General features: G+C 40.8%; 1 protein-coding gene across 1 annotated transcript; it reads right to left on the reverse strand.

Moving 5' to 3' along the window:
- Positions 1-1,185: 1,185 nt before the first annotated feature.
- LOC311251232 (uncharacterized protein) lies at positions 1,186-26,638 on the reverse strand. The gene is made up of 59 exons (XM_084343610.1): positions 26,501-26,638; positions 26,346-26,414; positions 25,774-25,839; positions 25,575-25,622; positions 25,117-25,191; positions 24,092-24,127; positions 23,942-23,995; positions 22,698-23,837; positions 22,472-22,591; positions 22,263-22,355; positions 22,024-22,086; positions 21,393-21,452; positions 21,202-21,237; positions 21,059-21,121; positions 20,887-20,937; positions 20,725-20,793; positions 19,953-20,015; positions 19,761-19,868; positions 19,577-19,621; positions 19,375-19,443; positions 19,216-19,284; positions 19,073-19,126; positions 18,907-18,966; positions 18,232-18,291; positions 17,978-18,076; positions 17,734-17,886; positions 17,336-17,446; positions 17,176-17,253; positions 17,033-17,077; positions 16,856-16,930; positions 15,519-15,587; positions 15,350-15,389; positions 15,205-15,262; positions 14,477-14,822; positions 13,971-14,371; positions 12,121-12,144; positions 11,317-11,389; positions 11,184-11,240; positions 10,538-10,597; positions 10,392-10,457; positions 9,546-9,605; positions 9,388-9,447; positions 9,062-9,118; positions 8,909-8,974; positions 8,600-8,659; positions 7,488-7,562; positions 7,317-7,379; positions 7,161-7,229; positions 6,771-6,830; positions 6,638-6,688; positions 6,307-6,378; positions 5,909-5,989; positions 5,732-5,785; positions 5,525-5,554; positions 3,869-3,946; positions 3,716-3,755; positions 3,349-3,394; positions 2,708-3,122; positions 1,186-1,965 (listed from the first exon to the last, which is right to left on the reverse strand). The coding sequence occupies exons 1-59, from the start codon at positions 26,519-26,521 to the stop codon at positions 1,486-1,488; spliced, it is 6,264 nt and encodes a 2,087-aa protein (XP_084199736.1). The 5' UTR covers positions 26,522-26,638; the 3' UTR covers positions 1,186-1,485.
- Positions 26,639-27,386: the final 748 nt, after the last annotated feature.

Consider the following 27,386-nt stretch of genomic DNA (forward strand, 5'->3'; position numbering starts at 1 on the left):
TGTTTGGGATGGTGGGCACATTTGTTATGGCTTATGTTATGTACGTAGCTTATGCTGAAGTTTTAACATTAGCCTAACACTATAGCACTAGCTACCTCGTAGTAATGCAGCCTCAGTTAGAAGGTGAGAGAGAAAGAGAGCATGTCTCTTGCAAGTATCTTGTCAAAACTAGCGAAATTCACTGAATATCTCAAATGAATATGCAATTGGTTTGTCAAAACATGATTACCCCCCCCAAAAAACACATTTTTTACGATGCCAACAGAACTTGATGTAAAAGACGATTTGCGAGTGACAGAGCTGCAATTTCGCCGCGACCACACTGAACATTGCTTCCTAATTGCTAATTGGATAGTACATTTGGAGTTAAATTTGCAATTGAAAACAAGTGCTGCGTTGCTGTCCCATTCCTGGCTTTTTAAAAAAAAAAATCGTTTGACAGCCCTGATTTTTATGTTAATGTTTTAAAATGAACTACCTGCCACCACCAGTCTGTGACTTCAAATGACTGCATCTACTATTAGGTGTGTGTGTGTGCCCGCGGGCTGGAGCCAAAGGGCAGGGCAGGGCAGGCAGGTGCTTGTGCTTTATACCTGTGCTCTTTCTTTAGTCAATTAACTATATTAACTGAAATGTCAATTTTCCTTTTCCAGTTTTAACCAGGGGAAGACGTCCAGGACCAGGAGACAACTCGGCCAACTATAACCGAGGCTCTAGAGAAGCAAAGGAAATATGAGAAAAATTCAAATGAGGCCAGGAGATTGGATACAAGTGTAGCAGAGTTTATATGTATGCTCTGTTGCGCTGTTTTATATGTCTTGTTATGACATTTTGATATTTTTATCAAGAAGTTCATGTTTCAGTTCAAGTACATGGAATCTTAGAAAATCCTTTTTCTTTTTCTTTACCGTGGTATCGAAATTGGCATCAAGAATCGTGTAATTTTACTGGAATTTGGCTGGTACCTGTCAGAAGTTGTAAACAGCCTCTGAAACACAGGAGTTCATGTAAAAGGGACTTTCAAAGCCAGACAGGCAGGGTTTTCAACATTTTCTGTCCTCCTGCCAGCGCTGCCTGATCACAAGGCGAGGTCCACCTCTGAATCATCAGCTTAAAAAAAATATTTTCTTTTAATGACCAGTTTCAGGTTACTACATTTCACAACTGATACAAAACACAGGCAAGTAAGCAGGAAACTACTTTTTATTAAAGAAAGTCACATTAATTCAACAAATGACAAACAGACAATACAACAATTTTTGGTTTCGTACATTCACTTAAAATGTCTACTTTAAATAATATAAATATGTAAAATATATTTCTAAGAAAAGCTTTTGGAAGAAACGGTTACAGTAATAATTGATTTAACCAAAAACTACAATCACATTTCTGCTAAAACCAACATTTTGAATGAACCCAAAGTAGTTTTTGTGCTGGTAGGATTAAGACAATGAGGCTTTGGTTTGGTCTTCTAACAGTTATCCTTCATTCTTCAAGCTCGATAAGCTTCTTCAATTCAGACTTCAACAGCTCTTCATCCTCTTCCTCCTCTACCTCCACTTCTATCCCATCCATGGTTTTCTGCAGCTCTTCCTTAATGCGGTTCAGCTCCAGCAGCCCGTCCTGCAGGTCTTTGCAAACTTCTCGGATCTTGGTGGCGAAGTCTGTCTTTGCGCCCTTTTTGAGCTCCATGGAGTCTTTGGCCAGGAAGAAGACATCGAGAGCCAGGAAGAGCCCCGACATAACTCCAGTGGTAACGCTCATCACCTGGGCGGCCTTAGCAGCGCCTCCTGCGACACTGAGGACCTGAACGGTACTAATCAGGCTCTCGGTGTTGATCAGTAAGGCCTTGCCAGCCCGGCCGCCCTCCTTCATGACGTGTTTGACGTTCTGGTTGAGGTGCTTCTTTGAGATGCTGTCAGTGTACTGCTCAAAGTTCCACTCCTCAAGCGTCTCCATCCCCGCCTGTCAGGAAAATAAGAGGTAGAAGATTTTACTTTAGGATTCAACCCCATAGGATTTTGAAATTCAAGACGTTTTTCTTTAAAACTGCAGATAAGAAGTATTTTAAATTTACCAAAACATTTCACACTACATATCAGTAATCCTGGGCTAACTTGGCCCCTTTTCGCACTGAGATTGTTAACACGGCGTTAACCTGAGCCCATGGCTAAACTATTCACACCGCACTTCCTCTAGCCCTGGCTTATTAAGCAAACAAGTGCTTTGAAAATAAGCTGAACATTTTAAAGTGCTCTGGGGCAGGGCCAGCAAAGCCCTAGGTTAAAGTTGGAGTTAGCCCACTTTGAAATGAGAGTGTCAATGCTTTCTTAGCCCGGGGCTAAGATAAGCTAGTTTTTCCAACCATGCATCATCTGTAAGGAACATAAACATGACGCAGTGATGCACACCTTTTACATCAGTTATGTTTCACCATAGTGAAAGTGGTTCAGCTGTAAGAAACATACAGCCCAGTTTTACATAATTGTTACAGGTGATTCTAATGATGAGGATTTGGTTTTACAGTAAGAGATTTACTTTTCTGCATTCAAGAGATGATCCCCATGCATCTACAAATCCCCACCCGACTGCTAGTGTTGTGGCACTAGCTAAAATGATCATGATGTTATGTTTCAGCATTTGGTTTTTGAAGCTTTGCATGCAACTGAAACAAAATGGCTTAAAAACCCATCTTCTGTCTTCTCACCTGCAAAAACTCCAGGCACTCCTTGATGTCCTTTATCTCCTCCTGGTAGTCTTGGATCATCTTCTCCACCTTCTTCCGGTCCGTCTTCGAATGGACCGTGTCCGTGATGTTGGCCGAAGCAGATGCCAGCCCACCTGCCGTAGCCACGCCAATGCCCACGGCAGTGACGATGAGCGACGTCCCTGCGGTGAAGGGCGCCAGAATGAGGCCGGTGATGGTGGTGATGGACCCTGCGACACTGGCTACTCCGCCTCCAACACTGGCGGTGACGGTTTTCTTGTGGAACGTGTCAGCTGAGTCGGCCAGAGAGAGCAGCTCCAGGATATGCTGCTGGAGCGAGGCGCCACGCTGGTTGAAAAAGCGGACGAAAAGACGAGCCGCCATGAAGACGCGATCGGCCGCGTCTCCCACCACACTGAGACAATGGAACAAGGGAGAGAAACATTGGATTGGAATGCAACTTTCAGTTCAATATAAGTATTAAGTAACAGGTAATATGTCAACCTTACTTGTAAAGGAAGGGAAAAAAATCTTTTTTTTTTAATTTTTTTTTTTTAAAAAGGCATCAACCTAACCCTAACCCTCTATGGCTGCAACAAAAGACCCCGAAAGCAAATGTATAATGTAAACATGCTACTTACTCTTCAGCGTCATCATCCTGGTTTGCCTCGTTCCACTCGTCCCAGCCTAACACACAGAAAAGAAACAATTACAACTACAAGTTTAGTAACGCTAAATGATCATCACTAGTAGATGTTCAACTTTAAGTTAATTGTTATTTCACTGTTAACAATGAGATGCTTTATAAACCATTAAACAATTGTGTATTGTAAAGTTGCAACCGTTTATAAACCTTTACAATTGCTTGAAAAAATGTATGAAGTATTTCATTGTTTACCATGAAATAACTATAACAACCAACATTCATGAATGGTAAATTTTAAGTGTTGCCAAAATTTCAACAGAAATAAACAAGATCACCAATAAAAAAAAAAGTTAAAAAAATACCCTCTACGGATTTCCACCACGCTAAAAGGCCGTCCTCGTCCTGAAAGTGAACAAATTTAAACTCTTTGGAGTGATTCTGCATGTACACGCACATTAAATAAGGCAACATACGATGTAATAGTATAATAATACATAAAATAAAAATAAGCTTACATCTAGAGGGTCCAGGAGTGTTCCTTCACCGGGCACTGGCACTTCAGCCATCTCTAGGGTCTGAACTTCCACCGTTTCCTGGATCAGAAAAATGCAGAACACTTTTTACACAGACAGATTTGTGTCAGAGTAGTTAAATGCTACCAGTTACATTTGGAAAAATCCTTTCACCTCGCATCATCCTTTGTTTGCATTTCAAGATGGCTAAAGAACCCAGCGAGTTTTAATGCAGCAAGGACTGCAACTGCAGCGAACTGGCTACTCTAAGGCATGTGTCAAAATAACATTGTATTATACTGGTGTCCTGGTGTTTTCAACTAAAATTAACATTTTCTTCACTTTGTTTTATTCTTCTATATGCTTATCTAAACTTTAGGATTTTAATCCTATGGTCTGTTTTAAGGTGACTTTGTAACATAAAATATAAAACTCCTAATGTAAAACATTAATGGCTTTCTACATGAGAATTTGGAGAAAAAACAGCAACATAATAAATTGTAATAACGTTGGTAGCAATAAGTAAACCATTTGTAATATTGACAATAAAATTATGTCCTTGTCAACAAGTGGTTTTCAAAATGTAGTTCCAGGAACATGAGTAACGCCCCGTGTTGATGCTTACTGGCAGTGAAGCCACAGGTGGTTAAAAGAAAAATGCCTCAAGCTAGGAAGAGCATGCTGGCCTCAAACCAACTGCCTATTCAAGACCAACCCTTTTCCAAAAGCAGTTAGTACTTGTGGTTTGTTCATACCTGTCCAATAAATAACCATAATATGGGATGTTGTGTGAGATGTCTGCTATCTGGTAGTTTACCACACGTGGTCTGTCTTTTTGATCACCACCACCACTAATCACTTGTTTCATGATTAAATGACAATTCCATTGTTAAAAATAAATTTCTTTCCCTCTTAGAAGTCACTGTTTTTTGTTGTTTTTTTTTACTTCCAAAAGCACCATTCGATATGAAAAAGACGAAAGATGTTAAACTGGTTGGCCCGACATTTAAGCTCAGAGCTGCCAGGTGATGAAGGGATCGCCCTAGCAACATGAAATGAAAGACAGTCATGGGAAAAACACGACACAAACGTCACCTGAAAACCACAAATGGCTGTGCTATGGTGAAGTTACAGGACATAAAATATTCCAACAAAGGGAATAGAAATACTTTGGGCAAACACGCCCTTTCATGAGATAATATTCACTGTCTGGTTAATTGAAGCAGCCATGTTGAGCTGTGAATGGTTTTATTTGCAAAGCTTTCCACTGCAGAATGATTTGCATGCGAGTGTATGTGTGCTTGAAAAGCACCAACTGTAATTATCGACGTGGAAAAAAGCTATACTGCAGCTCAGCTGGGTCAGATCTTGATTTAAAAAAATAATAATAATACGGCTGGTATGTATGAGTGAGTACGATTTGATGCAGATAAAGGGATCTGGCGGAGGTTCTAGATGATGATTTAAATAGTTTTGTTTTTTAGTGATGCAAAAATTATCATTCCCACTAATCGTGAATCATATCACAGCCGTAATATCCATCTAATTAATCGCAGCATTATTTTTTTTATTTTTTTGTACAATAACCTGCAGCCCCAACTTGCTTGTATTATGTGTATTAAAGGTGCTTTACACATGAAAGCTGCCTTACTCACTCACCTGGGGAGCTGCTGCTGCTGCTGCAGAGTCCTGTGGAGCAAAACATTCACAAATGTTCAAAAAACAAAAACTGAAATATGACTCCATGAAGGAAACGTTCCCATTTTAAACTAGAAATTAAAAAAAGACAAAATAAATAAGACTTTTCATTAATTGTCATTTGTGTTTTTACACAATACCAGTGGATGGAAATGTGTTCAACGGTACCTTTGATCCGGACCCAAAAAGTGCACCGGGCAGAATCCTCTTTATTCTGAAAGTCTAGAGAAGAAATAAATAAATGTTACTCTCATGCCTTTACACCCCTTCAGTCAAAAGGAGAAACTGAAGGAGAAATAATAGACTTCAAATTAAGTCTGTTTAACAAAGATCTCTTTTACAAACCATCGTTCTTTTCTTCGGGGCCTCTGTTGGTTGGCTCTTCACCTCGCAGCTCGTGTCATCGACATCAGTGTACCAAATGGACTGGAGAGATTGAGGATACAGAGGGTTACGTGGTTCAATAACGCCTCACGTAAAGCATCAGGGAAAATAAACATCGGCTCTTATGTGGCTGCAACTTTGAGACGTAAGCACGAGCCATCATCTCGCTCTCCAATCAATCACACTGTCGAACCAAGTAGCAGATAGTTTATTTCAGCGTTACTCCACAGACTGCTCTGGATGCACTTCTGTCTCTGGACTTGATGTCACATTGCATTTCCTGTGGGGTTTTTTTATATGTCAAAAACAGTTTAAGGCTGGTACATCTGAACACAAAGGACAATATAAAAAAGTCTTACATGTCTCTCTATGGTGTTGTCGTCCAAGCTTTCAGAGCTGGTGGAGTGCTCTCTTTGAATAGTTTTGTTTTCCTAAAAGAAATAAGAAAAAAAACAATTGCGCTGACGTGTTATGGCAACGATAAAAAGGGGCACTTGAATGATAATTTACATGACGAGGAGTTAAGGAACAGATGAAAGGAAGACATTAAAAATGGGCTCAAGAATCTTCAACGTGGTTTATGATTAATGGGATATCACCATGCATGTGGATAACCCCTGAAATCATTTTACCCCTTTAAAAACACTAAAGCAAACACCTCCTTCCAAAGAAAAGTGACCTTGACCCCACCTGTGACTTGAATGAGGAAGCTGAATCTGTCTGACATTCCTCTTCTGTCATCTGCATTAACAAAACAAAGGGATAAAATTCCACTGAAGCTGTCATCTGATCAAACAAAAGAGCTCAATGTTCTGTTCAGTACCTGTGTGTACGACCGGAAGGGGTTAACTTTCTGCATCATCCCTTTGAACACGCCAGGGGTCTAAAACAAATGCAAAAAATTACACAAACACAGAAAAAGGCTGTGAAGTAAGACAAGTTTTCATCGTATTCTGATATCTGTGAGGCAGCAGAGGAAAGATACGACTCGAGATGTGGTCAAAACAAAAGTTGTAATCACTCTGAGGCCTGAAGTTGTTTTCTTTGACACCATCTAGTGGTAGGAGCAAGAACAACACTGGTATAAACACTTACTAGAGCCGTGCACAGATGAGAAAAAGGATGTAAATGCACAGTAACCGGATTACTGGTTTTCCAGCTGATCCAAACACGACCGCACGAGGCTAAACTAAAGCTCGAGTGACGGATCTACCTGCTTCTCCAGCCGGTTGTTATTGTCCTCCAGGCTTCCGCTGCTGGAGGAGAGGTCATCGTGTAGAGGCTGTGTGAACAGTAGCACAGACGATCAGAAAAGGTTTTCTCTCCCAAAACATCCGTTCAGTGTCAGAATCAGTATTCGGGCCAGTACCTTTGGCTGTGAGGATTTGAATGGGTTGACTTTCTGCATCATTCCCGCCATCATCCCTGGTTGCTGAAGAAGAAGTACTTTAGTCCGACTGTTGAAGTCTCAGCATGACAAATTGCTCTGCTGTACGTAATCTGTGGATCTACAAGTCTTATTAGCTCAAATCGTGTTTACCTGTTTGCCTGTTTGAAGTTCTTTGTCCGTCTCAGATGGATCTGCAGAATCATTTTGAGGATCGCTCTTTGGCACCTATAAGAAATTAGTTTACTGATTTTATGACCACTGTACACCATTGATCCTCGTCTTTTATCGTCCTTTATTGATTCTGTTCTTTTATTTATTTTCGCATTATATTTCTCTCTCTTCTGTGATTTTGCCTGTTTTATCACTTTTATTCCTTTGACTTGTAAAGACTCATATGGACTTTTTGTGTTTTTATATTTTCTGTTCTGCCGTGTTGTTTTAAAGAGGTCATATTATGCTCATTCTCAGGTTCATACTTTTATTTGGAGGTCCTAGTAGAATAAATTTACACACTTTTATAAATAAATGCCAAGCAAGGTAGTGTGATCCAAAATAACACCGCTACAGCAGTAGCCCTTAGACGAGGCCTCATTGTGTTTGGCGTGATTATCGAGTTTGTTCTGTAATATTGTCTTCCTGAGTTTCCTGCTTTTGCTCGACTGTCAAAGCATTTTGTAAACTGTTTTTAAAACGGTGCTTTAAAAATAAAGTTATTATTTTACATTGTATTCTTGTGTTTTAACATACTGTAGCATTGAAGGAAGGATGAGAACAAGAATTGTGTTGTGTGCTGAAACCGTTTTGAATTAAAGAGACAAATGGGAAATCAAAAAAGCAGAACTCATGTTTTTGTTTTTAAACTCTGGCTTAAAATCCTTTTGAGTCCGTTTCAGAAAAGTGTAGTAGTGTAGTGACGTGATGTCATGTAGACGTCATCGTGAGTCAATAAAAGGTGGTACTGATCACATTCAGCCACTTAAAGAAAGGCTGCCATTTTAAAAGTTAAACCACCTCAAGTGTAAGTTCACAGGGCCTACAGTTAAAACTAAACTGTGGTTCACAGAGGGGTTTAACTCTAATCTTTTGTTTTAAAGTTTGATGCAACTTCATTTAAAGTTAACTGGGTTTAAAAATAATCAATCCAGCCTTTAATTGGATTTTTCTGATACTTTGCAGGTCGTTGGTTAAATCATGTTAAAAGTACATAGAAGTCCGACACAGGTCGTCTTCTATGACTCGCATAGAAACAATGTTGAAGTTACCTGGGAGGTGGACTTGAACGGGTTGACCTTCTGCATGACTCCTTTCAACACGCCAGGGTTCTGAAAACACAACACCACCATTGTCCACCATTTCTGCATGCCGTTACTTTTTCTATTCTTGAATGAAACAACTGTAACACGAGCCAGTTCCTTCCCTTGGATCAATAGAAGGAGCCCATTGTGAGATGGCAACTCACAATCACTCTTCTTTTGTTAAGACATTTTCTCGTTTGTAACCAAATGAAACCAATTATAGCCCTGAAATAAGGAAAAGTAACTGCACATATGTTAAATCTGAGTTCCTCTCACCTGTGTGGAGTCTGATCCTCGCTCCAGTGACTCTGACGAAGGAGCTTTGCTGACTGTAGAGGAGGCCTGAACACAGAACCAAAGTTCAAATCATGATTTTACATCAAGTAGTCAGAATCAGAACAGTTACTCTTTAAATTTGTCATGTTTTACCTGCGAGGTGGACTTGAAGGGGTTGACCTTCTGCATAACGCCCATCACCCCGGTCCTCTGATGTTGATACGACACACACAACATACATCAAACAGCCCTTGTTAATGCATTTTTTAATCTGATTAAGACATTTTGTCAATTATCCTCAGGAAATGACAACACAGGACTCAACACAGAGCGATGCTGCACCTGAGGGGAGTGTTTTTTGTAAGCCTGCATTGATGCCGACACTGTTTGAGGGCTTTATAACCCAAGAAAGTGTAGGGGGAGTGTGTAGGGGCCGGTCTGTAATTGTGGATCAGGGAAACAAATCAGCTTTCACCCACCTGATTAGAGTCGGCGCCTCTTCCCTGCTCCAGTGACTCTGATGATGGAGCTTTAGAGACCTGCAGGAGAAACGCAGCAGACAGGGCGTCCTCATTGTCTGACATATCATTACAATCGCTACGTTACCTCTGTAACATGCAGAGAATGTCGTGGCTACCTGGGAGGTGGACTTGAACGGGTTGACCTTCTGCATGACTCCTTTCAGCATTCCTGGGTTCTGAAACACGAGATTCAAATTATTCGTCAACTGTTGCATTTCTAGTTCAAGTCCTCCAGTCTGCAGCTGGGACACTGACTGGAGGCAGTAAACCACCTTGTATAATAAAAATATACATCTGTTTAAAATTTCTTCCCCAAAACTACATAATGCACCTTTAAATCTCTTCTGGATTTTAATCAGAAGAGACTGACTGATGTTTTAATGCCTAAGCAGACTTAATAAACAGACAGTCTTTGTTTTCATGACTGAATAAAGTGAATAAACAAACCCACCTTAAAAAGGACAACAGAATTGTTGATATGTGGCGGACCCTGCCACCTTTCTAGCTTCAAACATTTCTTCTCATTAATATTGTAGATTAAAACAATTTATGAGTTTAGATTTCTTCTCCAAAACTACATAATGTCCCTTTAATGGTGCTTTCACAGTGCAGCTAAAGGAATAGGTCTTGGCTTTTTGCTATTTTATATCAATAGATAATGAGGACATTTTTATTTCTGTTGTATGCCAGGTTGATATAGCAAATCATGGCGCTCAGGTTACAACTTCGGACGATATTCAAGTCTTGTATTTGTTTAACTATGTCACGTTTGTCAGGAGAAAATAAAAGTTAAATGGCAAAATAACAAGAACAACTAAATATTCAATCTGATACTAAATGTTTAGTACGAGTCAGGTAAGAGTTTACTTGAGTTTTTAATAAAAAAGAAACCAAATATAACCCTGATGAGGCAAAAAAATACTTTGTCATGTACAGTAACGTTAAATGTGAGTTCCTCTCACCTGTGTGGAGTCTGATCCTCGCTCCAGTGACTCTGACGAAGGAGCTTTGCTGACTGAAGAGGAGGCCTGCACACCGAACCAAAGTTCAAATCATGATTTTACATTCAGTAGTCTGAATTTTAACCTTTAAATTTGTCATGTTTTACCTGCGAGGTGGACTTGAAGGGGTTGACCTTCTGCATGACTCCCATCACCCCGGTCCTCTGCTGTTGATACAACACACACAGATTAAGAAACATCAAACAGCCATTGTTGAGATATACCTGAGGGGTGTACATAAGGCGAGGTGTGTTGGGCCTAAAGCCTAAAGAGTTTTCTGTGTTGTGACAGTGGCCATCTTTTCACCTGGCTGGTAACTCATGCTGCAGACCTTACCTTGCCCGGTCCGGTCGATATTCTTTGTATTTTGTGCTCCTCAATTAGATTTTTTAGCTTTACGTCTGTCTTTTTTCACGGCAGTTTTATTTCTATGCTGACAGTTTGAGCGTTTTAATGTTCCGTCACTTGTTTTAGTGCCAATACAACCTTTTCCAGTACAAATGTTTCTAATGTTGTCGTTTTCAGCTCAGGTTTTGCTTTCAATGCCAAAAAAAGTCACTGTTTTAGGCAAATTGGTCTGATCAAGTGTGTCAAAGTGGTGGAGAAGATGAAAAAGTCTTAACTCGTACTTGTACCTTGGTCTTTGGGTTGAGCTCACTCGTGATCTCACTGTTGTTTTCCTATGAGATGTAATTACATTCAACAAACAGGGCGGCAACTTTTGTTGCTGGGTGTGACCGTGTGAACGCTCACCTGCGAGTCCGTGGTCACATCTGAATCCCGGCTGTGCGTGACGGGATTGTCAAGTTCCTGGTGATAGACGACAGCCTGGTTTTAGAGAACAATACATGTGAACTGAAATGACTTTCACTGCTCCTTTACATACCTCCTTGCTGGGTCGAGGTGGGACCACTGGAGCTGGAGCTGTCGAGCCTTTATCTCTTCTGAACATATTCATGCTGAGGAAGTGTACATGGTTCAGATATCAGGAAGTGATGAAATAATTCAATACAACCTGACAGCCACACAGGCCGTGCTACTTTTTTTAATAAAAAAAACAAACAAAACAAACATTTTTAAAGCTTTCATTTGCCAAGGTCATCCTTGCCCTCTTTTTCTGGACAACACTCCATACCAGATTACATTCAAATATTTCACAATTGAACGTGCACTGTATAAAATTAAAACTTACAAATGTTTTTTAGTGGAAGTTGAGCACTTTTGTGAAAACACACATTTCACTGAAAAATTCGGCTTGTATCAGATCCCTCATACTGCGCATTTCCAGTAGTATTTGCACTTTTATTAGGCCACATCGCCTGCTAGCGCACACCCACAGGTTTGGAAGTTCGTGAGCCAGAAATCAATGCAAGCTAGTTTTAAAAGTTACAATACGTTGGTTAAAGTGATGCTTTGGTGAACGGGATTAGGCCGAATTAAAACATGAGCCCAAGTAAGTGGGAATACGTCTTAAAAGTCGGTTTTTATAACAGGAAATTAGCAATCAGGCAACAAATGTTTAAATTGGCAGACTTTTGAACGGAGTCCGGCGCGTGTCGTTCTCAACGCAAAACAAAAGTCACATGATGTTCCGGACAGTAGCGTGCATTGTGTGAGCCTCTACAGAGGAATGTTTGACAACACAACACGCCGATAACAACACAATGACAAGTGCAGGGTGCCTACCTACCTCAGTGCGGCCGCAGTCAACACAAATGGGCAGAAAACGCCGAGTTACAGAGCAACAGCAGCAGATTGACACAGTTTCACAGTCACAGCTGGGTCCTTCACTTCCCCTTCATCCCGCAGAGACGTCGAACCGGTTGAGGCAGACCGCACAGAGCTGGGTTACTGACACCTGCTGCTGCCTGCTCTGATTTCAGGGCAACTTTTTAAGTTTTAAGGCGAACAATGACCGAGTATGAATGGGAGAGGGATCCACTCCCTCACAGGAATGTTTGGGAAAATGACCTCAGTTAGATCACCTGTGTCACCTGGACAGGGGCGTGGCCTCTGTCCTGCAGGAGTTTAGTACTGGTGCCAGTGCAAAAAAATCCATGGGACAAAAGAAATAAATTAAATACAGTGTTCAGGAGCTAATTCATGTCATTTAGTGCTCCTGTTGAACCATTTCTCTTTTTATTAACAATACTCAAAATTACTTATATTAGATATTGGGATTGTATGTACAAGTTGAGTTAAACTAAAATTCCTACATATTGCACCTTCAACTTTGACATCATGTTTGACATATGCTTTAAGAAGACCGGCCGTATCGATTATAATATTTTTCAGATGTTAAATAGTGTTTATTCATTCAGACCTTTATTCAAACAAAGATTATCTTATTGTGAAATTACTATTAAATACTTAGTGAGGGAGTTTTTGTTCGCTTCAGCTTGAAAATAATGCAATAAATTCTGTTGGCATTCAAAGTACACATTCTCGTTATTGCAGCTTGTATTAGTTTTCATAAAAGAGCCTTTACAATTCCTTTATATAGATATATTCAGATCTCTGAGTAGTTTGAATTACATGGTAATCAAAACACTCTGCTCTGTTTTCTCTTTGACGCATGGAGGAAGGCTGAAGAGCAAAACCTGCACTCGGGACACATTGACAAACAGTTTTTATTCACAGAATCAGTTCCATTAAAATGTCTGAATATATTAAAGTGGAATATCTATTACAGGTACATTATGTTCAGGTTAAAATAATGCAGCGACAAAGTACAAACATACAGAAACAGGAATCTTTCTGTATTCAGAATATACTAACACATGAATAGTTAGCTTTGTGTTTGGCAGATACAGGCTTATCAGAACAGCATCTACACATTTATACGTATGCAGCATGGCGACACCGACAATGTCTCCAAATCTTGTATAAAACAACACACATATAGCTCACATACATGTGCACACAGAAGCTGGTTTATAAGCATGGATATATCTTCTGTGCAATTACTTTACATGGTGACGTGTGTCGCTTAAAGTGCAGAAATAAAACACTCCTCGTCATTACCCAGATGTAAATTAGTGTTTGCAAGCGATGTCATAGTGATATAATTAAAAATAAATTACCTTATGTACAACACTCATTGTCACATTTTTCTCTTCAAAGATGAAACACTGCAAATATTATATCTTGACTAGATAATGTGAGCAGAAGAATAACTTTACTGAGCCTCACTGTGGAGTCTACAGACAGTGCCCCTGTTATTAATTTATGTACAGTGCGTGGATACATTTTAGCTGAAAATCAGTTCAGTGTTGAACTTCAAGCCCTCTGTGACCAAAGTTTCATTTTGATTCACCTTATATTTAAACCTTTTACCCATATATCTCAATATATACTGTACAGTGTCTGTTTTCCTGTTACTCTGACCAATAACATCTTACAATATAATACAAATGCAACAGGAATAATCAAGGGCCCTGTGACAAAATTACTACATAAATAAATAAGTCCACCTTGTAATGTCTGAATCAAACAAACAGTTCTCCCATTTAGCCACTAGAGGGGGCTGGTGTTCCTCACATGCTCCCAGTAGCATCCTGCAGCTCCTCTCTGATGGTGTTGAGCTCCACTATGCCGTCATTGAGCACATTGGCCAGCTCCTTTATCTGACCCACGATCTCCTTCTTGCAGCCCTTCTTCAGCTCCCGGGAGTCCTTGATGAAGTACTTGTCCATGCCTTTGAAGAGTCCTTGGACCGAGGCAAGCGCTGCGTCTGTTATGTCGGCCGCTCGCATCACCGGTGTGTCCACCAGGCTGATCATCTGGACGGCCCTGCGGATCTCCCAGTCCTCTGAGTAGTGTTGGGTTCCCGACCTGAGGAAGGGATGGCCGCGGAGTTTGTACAAGCCCTGATTGATAAAGTGGAGGATCTTGCCGATGTCGATCAGGTGGACCTCGTAGTCCTGTAGCACTACCTCCACCTTGGGAAGGAGAGGGAAAGAGCACGAGTATGAAAAGGTCAAAGGTTAAGTTCAAGCATGAAATGTGATCGCGTGTCAAAGTCAAGTGGACACATATTTATTTACCTTCTTCCGGTCGTGCATGTTGTTGACGTTATCCGAGATGGCCGCAGAGGCCGAAGCGATTCCGCCTGCCGTTGCCACACCCACACCGACAGCGGTGATTACGAGAGAGGCCCCGAAGGTGAAGGGCGCCAGAGCCAAACCGGCGATGGCCGTCACACCGCCCACAGCTGTGGTGGTGCCGCCGGTGATGCCGGCGATCTTGGCCTTGTGGTGGAAATTGCTGATGTCGTCGGCGATGGCGTGGAGCCTGATGATGGCGTGCCAGAGGACCTCGGCCCGCTCGGTGAAGACTTTGTTGAAGACGCGCAGGCCGCGGTGGACCTTGTCCGCCAAGATGGTGAAAGACCTGGGATTCATTAAGGAGGGAAAGGGACAGTGTGGTGTGAGAAGGCAGCACCTTAAAATGATGTTCACTGTATTTACACGAGCAGATAATCAGTGAATAGTTTCATCATTTTTCTATCAAAAATGCTGAATATTAACTGATTCTAACCACTGAAATGTGAGGATTTGATTCTTTTCTTTGTCATATTTGGTGCTAAACTGAATATCCTTTGGTTTTGGGTCATTGGACCCCTGATTAATGGTCCAATACCAAAGAATATTCAGTTCAGTATCTTATACGACAAAGAAAAGCATCAAACCCTCACATCTGAGAAGCTAGAATCAGGTCCCTTCTGGCATTATTGCTTGAAAACTGACAGCTAAATTCATACACACAGACGTACTTGGACTCATCCTCTTTTATGACTTTGTCCTCATCGTCTGACGGCACCTCATCCCATTCTGAAAAATCAATCGAGCAGCAAACTTAATGACGTATAATGTTCAAGTTGTCGGAGTCACTAAAAAATATGTGTGATTGTGACTCACGCTCCACAGTGTTCCACCACTCCATCAAACTGTCGGTGTCCTGTGACAAAAGAAAACAAAAAGGATGATGGGTCACACCTGCTATAACAGCAGAAACATTATGCAGTTGTATAAACAGGAACTGCAGGTGGTAAGGCGTCTGTTTAACCAGTTTTGAAGAGAAACTGACCCCGTCCTCGTCGTCATCCTCCAGACCCTCCAGAGCTCGCTCATCCATCTGAGCAGCCAGCCACTCCGCCTGCATGAGGGAGGGTTATATATAATCCAGTGAACACATAAATAGGTTTTGGCAACATACTTCACCGTTTTCACACAGATTAGTCATCAAAGCCTTTGTACATTTAGGCTCTTGTTGCACCGGCTGGTGTGTCGCTGTGAGTAACAACGGTATGCTGCTGAGCCGGTCCGGTCACATGTCAGAGGAATGCGTCCCATCAGGAACACAGAAATCAAGATAAAGTAAAGGGAAACAGCAACATGTCATAATGTTCCCAACTGTCAGTTCAGGTAAACAAAGCGCAGCTTGTAAAAGATTCAGGATCGTCTTTCAGTGTGCAGCAGTGAAACAGGTGTTCACTTGGGTTTCCTCAGGTTCATGTGAAAGTTTGAGGACACGTGAGAGCGTTCAGTTACACAAACTGGAGGATGTATGACTCCACCAGCCACGTCCGTCCAGAGCAGAGGTGGCAAAACTACACTCATTATTTACTCAAGTAGAAGTAGAAGTACTGATTGAACATCTTTACTCAAGTACAAGTGATAAAATAGAGGCTCTGAAATGTTCTCAAAGTATAAAAGTAAAACGTTTCCCTCTGAAGGACATTTCTGTTCAATTCTAACTGAACCTCACATCATAGTTATATAATTCAAAGAGGGAATGTCTTCCTTCTCATTGTCTGCCTTTGTCACCAACATACAAGTCATTTACGTTTACCATACACACTGATAGAAATTTGAAATCAGTCTTGTGATGTTGGGACGGCGGCACGCAGTGACGCAAAATAAAAAATAATGGATAACTCTCTTCAAATGCATTAAAACTGAAGTAACGAGCCTGTTGTCAAACACATATTTGTGTGAAATCCAGTCACAATTAGGGTATGAAGTCTTGAGTTACTGCTAAAAACACATTTTATGACGTCATTGTGTTCTCTGACTCCACGTGGATGTTTGTGCCAAATTTGAAGACATTCCTTCAAGATATCACGTTTACAGGAATGGGATGCACAACTCAAAAAACACAACGCCGGTGTGGAGGCATAAAAACTGCCACACCAAGCTCAACATTATCTTTAATAACTGCAACATATTCTTGCTGGACTTGACTGAAGGTTTGGCTTACGTGAAGGAAGTCTCACAGTTACTGAGAACAGGGACATTCATGCAAACCGGATAGAGACGTGTAAAGGATTAAAGACATTCTGTAACTAATCTGTCAGAAGAATTGCAGTTTGATGCCAACGATGGCGGATTGTTTAAATATCTTGCACTATTTTCCAAACTTACCCGAGCGGCCTCTGACAGGAAGTCACTGGACGTGGCTCCGGGCAGATCGTCAGACTCCAGATACATGGATTTATTCTGGCACGACAAAGAGGTGATACAACGTGAGCAGCGTAAAAAATAGCAATAAGAGCAAAATCCCTTATGTTTTTAGAAGGAAGTGAGACCGCACTGACTCACCTTGGACTTGAGTTTTTTGAGGCCTTTAAGTTTTGATCCCTTCTTCTGTTAAAACGAAAAAAAAAAACAACATGTATGAGAATCAGATATTAAATAACCCGAAAGTGAAGCAGTGAAAGTCAACGTGAGAGCGTCAGAAATACCGGTTTGCAGATTCCCAGCTCGTCTTCTTCGTAGTCGTACGTCCCGGGACTCGTGACATCATCGTCAGCGAACACATCCTGACAAAAAAAAAATGCCACAAGTACAATGAATACCACAGCAAACAATTCAACTGTATCCTTGTAGCTTGATTAAACGTACACTGGATGCTTGCTGAGGGATCTGGTGGCTGAATCCGATCACTTCACTTTGTCCGTAGGCGGAGTTGGATTTGCGTGGGACGAGAAGAGGGCGTTTGTGTTTGGATTTTTTCTGACAGAAGAAACAAAAAATATTGTATGTTTCGTAAAGCTTATGATGACATCTAGCTGGAAAAGACTCTTCAAAATAATGAAGGCTCGACACTTTTATTCACAGAGAGACATTTAACTCGACGATGCATCTGACAGCACGAGCACTTATGATAATTTTCTCTATTGTTGCTACTCTACTCTGTCAAAATGATCCGTGCCCTGGTTGCTCTTTTCATTGCATCCCACTGTGTTTCCCCAGAAAAGTCCCTGTTACTGGTACCACTGGTTTCAAATAGAAACACATACCGGTTCGCTGTCACCCATCCAATTCAGTTCATCATCGTCCAACTCCTCTGCTGAGAAGCTGCTCTTCTTCTTCTGAAGACCGGGATCACCCAGCATGCCCTCCTTGGAGCTTCGACGGCCAATGTGCCGCATCTTCATCTTTGTTGGTTTCTTCTGTTGATGGAGGAGAAAACGCCCATTAAGTGAGAACAGGTGACAAAGAATTAAAAACAAAAAGAAAAACTGAGTGTTGAAAGAAAGTTACAGGTTTGCAGTCCTCCATTCCATACAGAGCTTCGTCTCCGTTGAATCCAGCAGACGTATGGAGGGCTTTCTGGAAGTGCTCATCATCCATGAAAGCAGCCTGAGTAACACATTCAAAACAGATGGGAGAGTTGGATGCTGCATATTTGTTATTGCTCAAGTAAAGCCAACAAATAACTATCACGATCACATTAAAATATACATAGATGTAAAGTCAAACAACAAATATAATAGCAACAAAAGATAAAAAAGTACCTTGCTGGTTGACTGAAGTCTTTGGCTCTTCAGCTCCTCTACATCCTCAAAAGCCTCCTCCTGAGAGTGAGAGAAGTAATACTGTATAACTTGCGTGTATTAAACCATATTGTTCGAAGTCATTTCATGTTATCGAAGTGGATTTTCTACTAAATTAAAAACAATCGCCTTCATATTAAACAAGGGGATGAATTAAGCCACGTTTCTTCCCAATGTACCTGGAACCTACAGACCCAGGAACTGTTCCTTCAGCCTGTTGTTGTCTGCGCTTCCTGCTAATATTACGTATACTCCGCTAATGTATGAAAAGCGATGGCTGTTTTTACGTAGAATTTCTGCACATGACAAGCGATCAGGAAGTTTCTGGACAAAGCACAATGAACCAAAACAACCTGGTTTGCAGCTGCAGATGTTTCAAAATGGTGGCTGGGATATTCACGCGAGTACTCGAATAATCAGAAATTATAATGGGTGCAAAGTTTATGTACTTTTAGAACGTACTACCCCCAAAGCATGGACCTATTTTGGGAAAAGTTAAGTAATGTCCCTGGAACTTCAATTAGACCCAAATCCTTGCAGAGTAAAAGTCCGTTTTCCACATTTAGATGTCGTCTTGTGAGATGAAGTTTGTTGTTGTTCACATGTTGAGTAAACTGAACCGAATGCGACTGTTACCTGGTACTTCTTATGAGGTGTGTAGCCGTGTGCCCCGAAAACTTCTTCTTGTGATTTTTCCTGCAGGAAAAACAAAAGTCCAACTATGTAACGCCACCTAAACCATCACCGAAAATACATATGAACATAGAACAACCCTACTAAATTCAAATGTATTTCGTCGTACCTTTGAGCCTTTGCGAGGTGTGTATCCGTGTGCTCCCTTCGGCTCATCATGAGTCTGGAGAGGAAGTTTCAAAATGATGGTCCGACATCGAGGTCTCAACAAATATGCAGTGAAATAGTGAAGGTACAGCAGAGGGTTGTTACCTTTTCTACAGTGATGGCAAATCCTCTGTGTGGCACAAACTTGATTTTCATCTTCTTTTTTTTCTTCTTCTGGAGAGACAAAAGATTCAATTAGCCAAATCAAGAAAATTCACAGTTGTCGCTTTAAATTAAGTCTAAAATATCTAAAAGTCTGTGGACCTCATCGTGCTGGGCTTCCCCTCTGTCCTCCTCCTCCTCACCACCAGTGCTGCCATCCAAAACGGTCCCCTGTCGAGAAATGAAAATCAGTTACTTATCCTGCACCCTTTGCTTTCTTTCCAGCACTTTCAATTGTAAAAAAAAAAGAATTTGAGCGACTCAAGATAATCTGATAAATCGTGGTAGACTCCATGTACGTTACCTCTGACCATCGGCGTATCGAGTCCTTCTTGCCGATGTCACCATGCTGTTGTGGAATTAAGACAAAGTCATCACAACACGGTGTTGATGTAAGACGTCATGTGTTTGTTTGTTTTCACACACACACAATAAAATATGTCTGTTTGCTTGGATGAAACCTTAAATGTCCTTCAGCATTAACTCACCTTTGATTCTTGAGGTAAATGTCTGTTCACGTGTTTCCCGTCTGGCATGAAGGAATTAGTGGATGCTCTCCTGAGCAGCTGGTTGACTTTGGTCTTCAGCGGTTTCTTCTGCAGACAAAAGAAGACATTATTAAACTGCTCACAATTCCAAAACAAGATAATTTACACCAAAACAAACGAAAAAACACATACTTTGTAGTCCAACTCATTCTGCTCCCCATCTTCATTTTCTCCTGCAGACTCTGAAAAATACTCCTGAAAAACAGGATATAACCGTCATCACACAGTAAACACACCAGGTTGTTAGGATATCGCATAACAATTATTTTTGTCCCAATTTATTAGAGCAGATTTGACTTCTTGATCAACAGCAAGCAACTGGTGACTTGTTTTTAAATGTTTGTTAAGCTTCAGTCCAGCTGACCGACTTTCTGGCATCACAGATGTGGAGTCAAGATAGACACGACTACAGGTTTGTCCTCCATGTCTCAAAGTTATTCAAAACTGATAAGAGTGAGGCTCAAACCTTTAAGATTCTCACACACAAGACAAAGTTGCCTTTGTTTGCTGCCTCCTCTATTTACTTCAGTTTACTCCTCTAGTAGTGCAATATGTAGAGGGAATGTGAAGACTAGGCTTATACTGAGACATGCTAATGCTTTTTTAAAAAAAATTCAGGGTTCCCACGCCTTTGTAAAACTTCAATTTAAGAGTTTTTTCAAGCCCCGTTCCCTCAGATTCAAGGACCCAACATGACATAGTGTAATAGTGTCATGCGCACATGTGACTGTGGCACTTTGTCGAGGCAGGTGGCACATGAAACAATGACAACTATGGGCGATACACGTGCAGACGGTGGAATGTGGCCTGTTTACTAACAAAATCAAAGGAACTTCCATTTTTATTTCTTTAAATAACCTGTGGGAAACTTGTCTATTTGATTTTGAGACACCTTTGTTGTTACCTTTGATGATTTACGTGTGGTGGGTAGCGTCCTACTCCTCGCCTCCTTTGTGTCATCGCCAAACTTTTCCTACAACGTGACAATCACCGTTACAAAGGACACACAAACACAACACAAAGTGGTGAAAATGTTATTTTGAATTGTTTTTTCTTGTAAATTCACCTTTGATCCTCGTCTGGAGAGAATGGACATTCTGAACTTTTTGTCCTTTTTCTGTAAACAAACAAACAAACAAACAAACAAAAAAAGGATGTTAACTATATGCTGGAAAATATATTGATAACTACTACATTATGCCAATTATGGCTGAGGAATGAGACTGTCACATTTGTACCTTGCTGTGACTCCCAGAGCCGTCCTGATCCTCGCCACTTCCTCCATCAGAGTCCCCCTTCATCTACAAGGAAATGTTAGCTTTTTTAGCATCTTTAGCTTAAAAACAAACAATGTGAGCTAGAGACATAGCTAGTCTCTTACCTTTATTGATTCTCGTCGCAGTCTAAATGTTCCAGACTTGTAGAGAAAACATAAACATGAATCATTAACGGAAACATCTTTGACATTCATTTTGCATACTGAGCACTGCTGAGAGTTTGAGGTAGTGTGTTAACATATTTTGAGACAACATGATGACAGAACTGCAGTAAGATTAAAAAATGTGTCCTCACTGGTTTGAAGTCGGGCTCAAGCTCAGGACTGTCTTCAGGCCAGTCTTCAACACACCTTTCCTATTTAGAAAAGAAAATATTCAGACAATTTTACCTCTTCTGAAATGTTTTCATAAGAATCCAACATATTTTTGCCTGAATAGCAGCATTGGTAAGGGTAAAGGCCTACTTTTTTCTAACTTCTAACTTGATTTCTTTTTCCTTGATTGCTATTTTTTGCTGGGTTGTGTCCACTGATCTAAATCATTTGCCACAAGTTTGTCATAAAGCTGGAGGATGGACAAGTTGATGGACAAATTATTTACCTTATACGTAACAAAAACAAACCGTTTTCTCCAAATAACTTCATGACATTGTCTGCATGTTAATTAACATCCTTATCAACCATAAACCAATATTTGGTAACCTCAGGCCAATATGTCAGTATTCATATTTGTAGTCCAACCATTACTGAATCTCAGAGAAGTGCAAATTTGGTACCATCCAACTTGTTCATACTATTGGTTGTAATGAGCACTATAGTCTCTACAGCCACAATGAGCTCAATGCTGACCATCTTTTTGTGGCTTTTTTTCCTCTAATAAATTTGCTGATACAGTAAAAACTACGAATTTTTGACTTAAAAACACACCTGTCCAATAAGCAAGATGTCCTGATAGACGATATGGTCCTCAGCTTCCAATGGTTTACTCTCCTGTAAAGAAAAATACTTGAAACATGCCGACAGAAAGATAATGTTCTGACCTCAGTGTATCACAATCAATCCATGCATGACCTGTAATTGGAGATATCTGGAGCGATGTCCTCGAATACTCCCTTGCCTAAGCTAATCGAGGTAGCTAATTAGGTCAAATTCAACAGCTTGCATACCGGAGTTTTTGGTTTGTGGGGAAGAACTGGTTTTGGGAGCGGTCTGAGGGCTGGTTTGGGAAGAGTTTTTGGCACAGTTGGTCCAGTTTCAATCTAAATACAGTCCAAAGGAGACAAGAGGTGAATTAACAGCACGGCAGTTACAGTAGCAAGGAAATTAAACAAGCAGAGAAATAATAATGTTATGCTAAACTGTGTTCATTGCATACAGGTTTTGCTGGTGGGGGTGGCCTTTCTGGTTTTGGTGGCTTTTCTGGGGTCGGAGGCTTTTCTTTCCTTGGTGGTCTGGTCCGAGGAAGTGGCTTTGGCGGACGTTTGAAGGTTGACACCTGAAGTGTACATAATATTAATCACAATATATCTCAGAGTACAATATTTAAGCATTTAAAATTAATATAATGGTTGTCCAAATATCAAAAGGCACTCGTTACATACATGAGTCATTTCAGCTGGAGATCGGCCTGGTGTCATGGACAGATTCCTGGCCCGCCTGAAGGGAGTCGGCTGCAGAATATCATGTTCAGTTCCCTGAGGAGTCGTCAAGATAACATCATGTTGCCAGGTGGAAGACCTTGGTTGGGTGGCTGGATGAGATTCTGATGGCATTGCATTGAAGAGATCTGGTGACGATGACATGTCAAACTTCCTTTCTGACGAACTGTTGAGTGAAGACGTAGAGTTTGTGGCCTTGGAAGCTGTATTGTCGGGGATTATGTCAAACACATCCTTGCTGTTCGTCTTGGAGGGAAGTGGTTGGAAGATGTCTGGAGTCCCATTTGAAAGATCCTGGAATGGGTCAAACTGCTTTGAGGGAGTGGTACCAAATGGGTCATCCAAACTGGAAACGTCTTGGAATAAATCCCTTGTAATCGGACTTGGGAACGGGTCGACTGTATTTGCAGATGACGATGAAAATACATCCAGATTTTTCTGGAAAGACATGCCAAAAAGGTCCTCTTTCGTAGAGGGATCTTGTTTTGGGAAAGTTTCCCCACTTTCAGTTGGAACTGCTTGAAACAAATCTCCATTGGTCGTAGCAGTACGAAACGGGTTCCCCACTGTAGGCTGTGGAGACAGGAACAGATCATCCTCCTTGTTTGAAGGAGATTTGAACGGGTCTACAAAAATACTGGGAGATTTCTCCAAGAGGTTCACCTCCCTAGGGCGCCCAGCGTTGAGTGAATCCTCTCCTTTAGCAGCTTGGAAAAGATTGACCCCTTCATCTTTAAACAGGTCAGAGCTTTCTGATTGCAGGTTTTCAGAGAAGTTCTGTCTTTGAGCAGGAACTGGCTTAAATAAGTCTGGTGAGTTCAGAGTCACATCATGAAAATGGCTATTGGCAGATTTGTTTTGGGCCAGTGTTGATGCCTGGAAGTGGCCCTGCACACTGGGTGTGAGGACCTGGAATAGATCCTTCTGAGGTTCAGAAAATTTTGCTCCATTTTCCACAGTCTTAATTTCAGTCTGAAGATCCAGAGGTGAGCTCTGAAATTCAGGTGGAGGGACAAAGATGGTACTGAAGTTGACTTCTGAGCTTTTCCTCCCTACCTCCTCTTGACTTTTGCTGCCTGATTCCTGACAACAGAGCAAAAAATCATTACGGATGTGTTCAGTGAAAATGATGGCACTTAAAGTAATGTTGTGATCTGATTTTAAAAAACATAAATCCTTGTATGTACCAAGTAATGCGTATAAAAAGGGTTAGTTCTGGCCAAACCCCCGTTGAATCCATTCTGTTAAACAAAGAAAGGGAAAACAGAGTGGTTAGATTTCACTTGGACTGCTGACAGATGGCTCAAACAGAGTGGAGCTGGCATCAAAAAACATACCTGAGTACTTGAATGTAGCTGTTCTGGCACTCCATTCTGAAACAATTAGACAATGACAAAGCAGAAATGCTCAGCAGCGATGCTAATATCGGGGATTGTGAACTATAGTTTTCCCAGTAAACATATCTGACTCTTCAGCCGTGCAACCATCAATAGATAAGTAGCCATCCATGACAACAGCACACTAAATCCTCTTTCCTGTTGGGATTTGTACAGAGTATCATTCATTCATGAAGATCTAAGTTAGCAACTTTGTTGAGTGAATACTACAAACACTACTATTGTTGCTAAGCCCACTAAGCTAACACCTCTAAAGCCTAACCCTAACCTGCCAGTGCTTTAGTTATTATAACACTCTGTTGAGCACCTGAGGTATCACCCAATCATTTCTCCAGTGACTTCCCTTGGAAACTTCTGGATAGGAACCACAACTTTCTATCTATGAGGCTGAAATTTGCCATCGAGGTCGAGTGTTTGTGACACGTAAATGCCTGTGCATAATCGGTCACAGCTCTTGCAATTTTGTGATTGTTGTCTTAAGGACAACTTGATCTTATATATAATGTTAAATTTTCCAAAATAACTTTGTATTTTGATTTATTTGGCCACAAGACAGTGTAGGTGCCCTGTACGACCCAGAAAATGGGTTACAAAGACTCTCAGATAGCATCGTACTACCATCTAATGTGTCAGATGCCGCTGCTTTGTTTTGCTGTTGATTTAAGAATCTAGACTTATTAATAGAAAAGTCTAGTCAGACTACTTGCACGCAATCACGCCTACACATTGCAAGGTTCTCATAATAACATCTGAAAAACAGAAGAAAACAAAAGAAAGGGCGTGGATTTAACCTTCGCCGCAGCAGGAGCTGGATGATTATCCAACATCCTCGCAGCTTTCTGAATGCTCAACTAACACTCCCTCGCAAAATACAGAAAATAAAAAATGATCAATTGAAAGCTGCAAAATCAGAGCATTTCAGCTAAATCTTGGGTGTGATTTCTTCTGATGATGTTTCTTCTCACCTGTCCTACGTGGAGCTGCTGGTTGTCTGACACATCTGTCGCAGCAGCCGAGAGATCACTGAGGAACTCACCGTCCTGTGGACCAAGTAAAAGTTAATGAAGCTAAATGGAGCAACAAAACATATTTGTGGAGGGATGCGTGGGAATTCAGTTGTTGTGCTTATCACGCATTCCGAGTCGCTGAGGGAGTCATGCGTCAGAAACATAAACACAAGTTTGACATCACTTCCAACTGTTGAAATGATACAGCAAGCATGTCTACACTTCCTGTTGGGTTTCCAGCAACTAACTATTTGTTTTGGCTGTTACCTCAGTGTTAAAAAAAAGGTGTACAACTGGGACTATCTTTGAAATACACTTGGAAATACGCAAGTCAAGTATTGCTTTTTAGCATAGATCCCCAACCTGTGTTTTTGTGCATGCAGAGGTGAAAGCTGATGTTATCAGCGGCCTCTAACCTGTTTGTTTCGAGAGTCACTGGAATCAGATGTTGATGAAACGAGAGTCTATGATGGGACATAAAGAAAACAAAAATATATTATCATGCAGGAGGTGAAACTATATGTTCCTTTTTTTTAAATACTCATCAACAAACTAAAAAACGAGGGTCACGACTGTAGAAGGGAAGATACTGTACATTTGTGTGTGTGTTCTCACCTTGTACTGATTTTGGAAAGGGCTCAGGGAAACTTTCTTTAGCATACTTTGTAGCGTCACCAGACTCTGGAGAAAATACACACAGAGAGATTGTGAAATCATGTGGTTGTTATGCGATTGTGGTGACAATTCACACACAGAAAATCCATCTCCTTGATTTCTAATAAACGGTATCGGCCTTGAAAAAGGAATTTTAAATACTTTTGGGCAGTTTAATCTACAGCAATGCATCATATTCTGTAAGATCATCATGTGTTTGTTGATCTTCTTTCAACACATTGGGAAATACGTGGTTTTCACTGCACAGGTAGGGGATCAAAAACTGTAATCTGAATATTTGTCTTGTAAAGATATAAAGCTGTATCTCAAATTGGATTTAATTCAATCCTCACTGTAACAAGTCTAGATTCTCTGTGTTATGTAAAAACATCCATCAGTCAGAGGCATGACAGCGAAGACATTCACTACAGCTAACATCATCACACTCCAGCCTGTTTGCCCTGACATACAGTAGATGTCAACCAGCAGCACAGATACAGTCTACACGTCCTGAGCTGATCAGAAGTACTCACAGGTCGTCTTTCTCCAGATGCTGCTGCAGCTGCACTCTCTCCATTATCATCCGCCTCCACCTCATTCTCCTGATAAACATTAACATTAGATATGAAGCAGGAAAACAACACAGCAGACAGCTTCGCATCAATCACACACACAACTCAACACTTACCGTAGTTGTGTCTCCTCTCATAATCTCCGAAGTTGGTTTGATGGTTTATTTTGAAGGAAAAAAACAAATTATTATTAATATTCCCACGTTTAATCCACGGATGATCCGGTTTGTTTCGCATGAAGACTCGTCAGTGTGTCCTCAGGTTTGGCATAACGCACGCTGGTAATTATCTCCCAGGTTGACGCACCTGTGTCAGGCCTGCAGCGAGGCGTACCTGAACATCCGGAGGCACACATTTCAAAATAAAAGTATTTGCGCATTCTCGCTCTGGCATTAAATGATTAAAATGTGTAGATTTCTTACTTTCTTTTTTTAAATAATGACATTTTATCTTCTTTTAGTCCCAACATATACACATTAGTTTTAACAATATACATATTTTTAACAATATACTTATTTTTGTTACAGGTCTGAGCTTGGTAGATTAATAAACTTTTAAAGACAATTTAAAGAAAAAATTAAAACACACATTTGTCATAGAAATAAAAATTTTAAGCACATGTACACATTTTTCTTAAAGGAGAAGTCCACCCAAAAATTAAAATTCAGACATGCGGACATCATGTGGATGTAAAGTCAAATGAATTTCGTAGTCAACTAAACATTTCTGGAGCTTCACTAACATTTTCTCCTGAACAACTGAAGTAGATTGTTTTGCAAAACTTAAACTGAACTTATCCTTTAAAACTGCAGGCATTTATGTCTTCCACTATTATTTTGAAAGCTACTTCCCATCGCTTCCCTCCTCTTTCTGACAGTGTAAGCATGACACTGGAATTTGTTGTTACCTTTCCACTGAAAGTCTATGCTCATCTCAATGCAAACCGACCGGTTGTCCTCGCCCAGCTCACCTGGGCGGTGTGGTCCAGGCGGGTGTGTTGAC

Source organism: Pagrus pagrus, assembly GCF_965226575.1.
Source record: "Pagrus pagrus genome assembly, chromosome: 22".
Classification (NCBI taxonomy): Eukaryota; Metazoa; Chordata; class Actinopteri; order Spariformes; family Sparidae; genus Pagrus; species Pagrus pagrus.

Coding starts and splice junctions, on each gene's coding strand:
- LOC311251232 (XM_084343610.1), bottom strand. CDS start 26,521: ATGAGAGGAGACACAACTACG. Junction 22,592..22,697: donor CTCCAGCTGAAATGACTCAT/GTATGTAACGAG, acceptor TGTACACTTCAG/GTGTCAACCTTCAAACGTCC. Junction 19,127..19,215: donor TTGCCATCACTGTAGAAAAG/GTAACAACCCTC, acceptor CTTCCTCTCCAG/ACTCATGATGAGCCGAAGGG.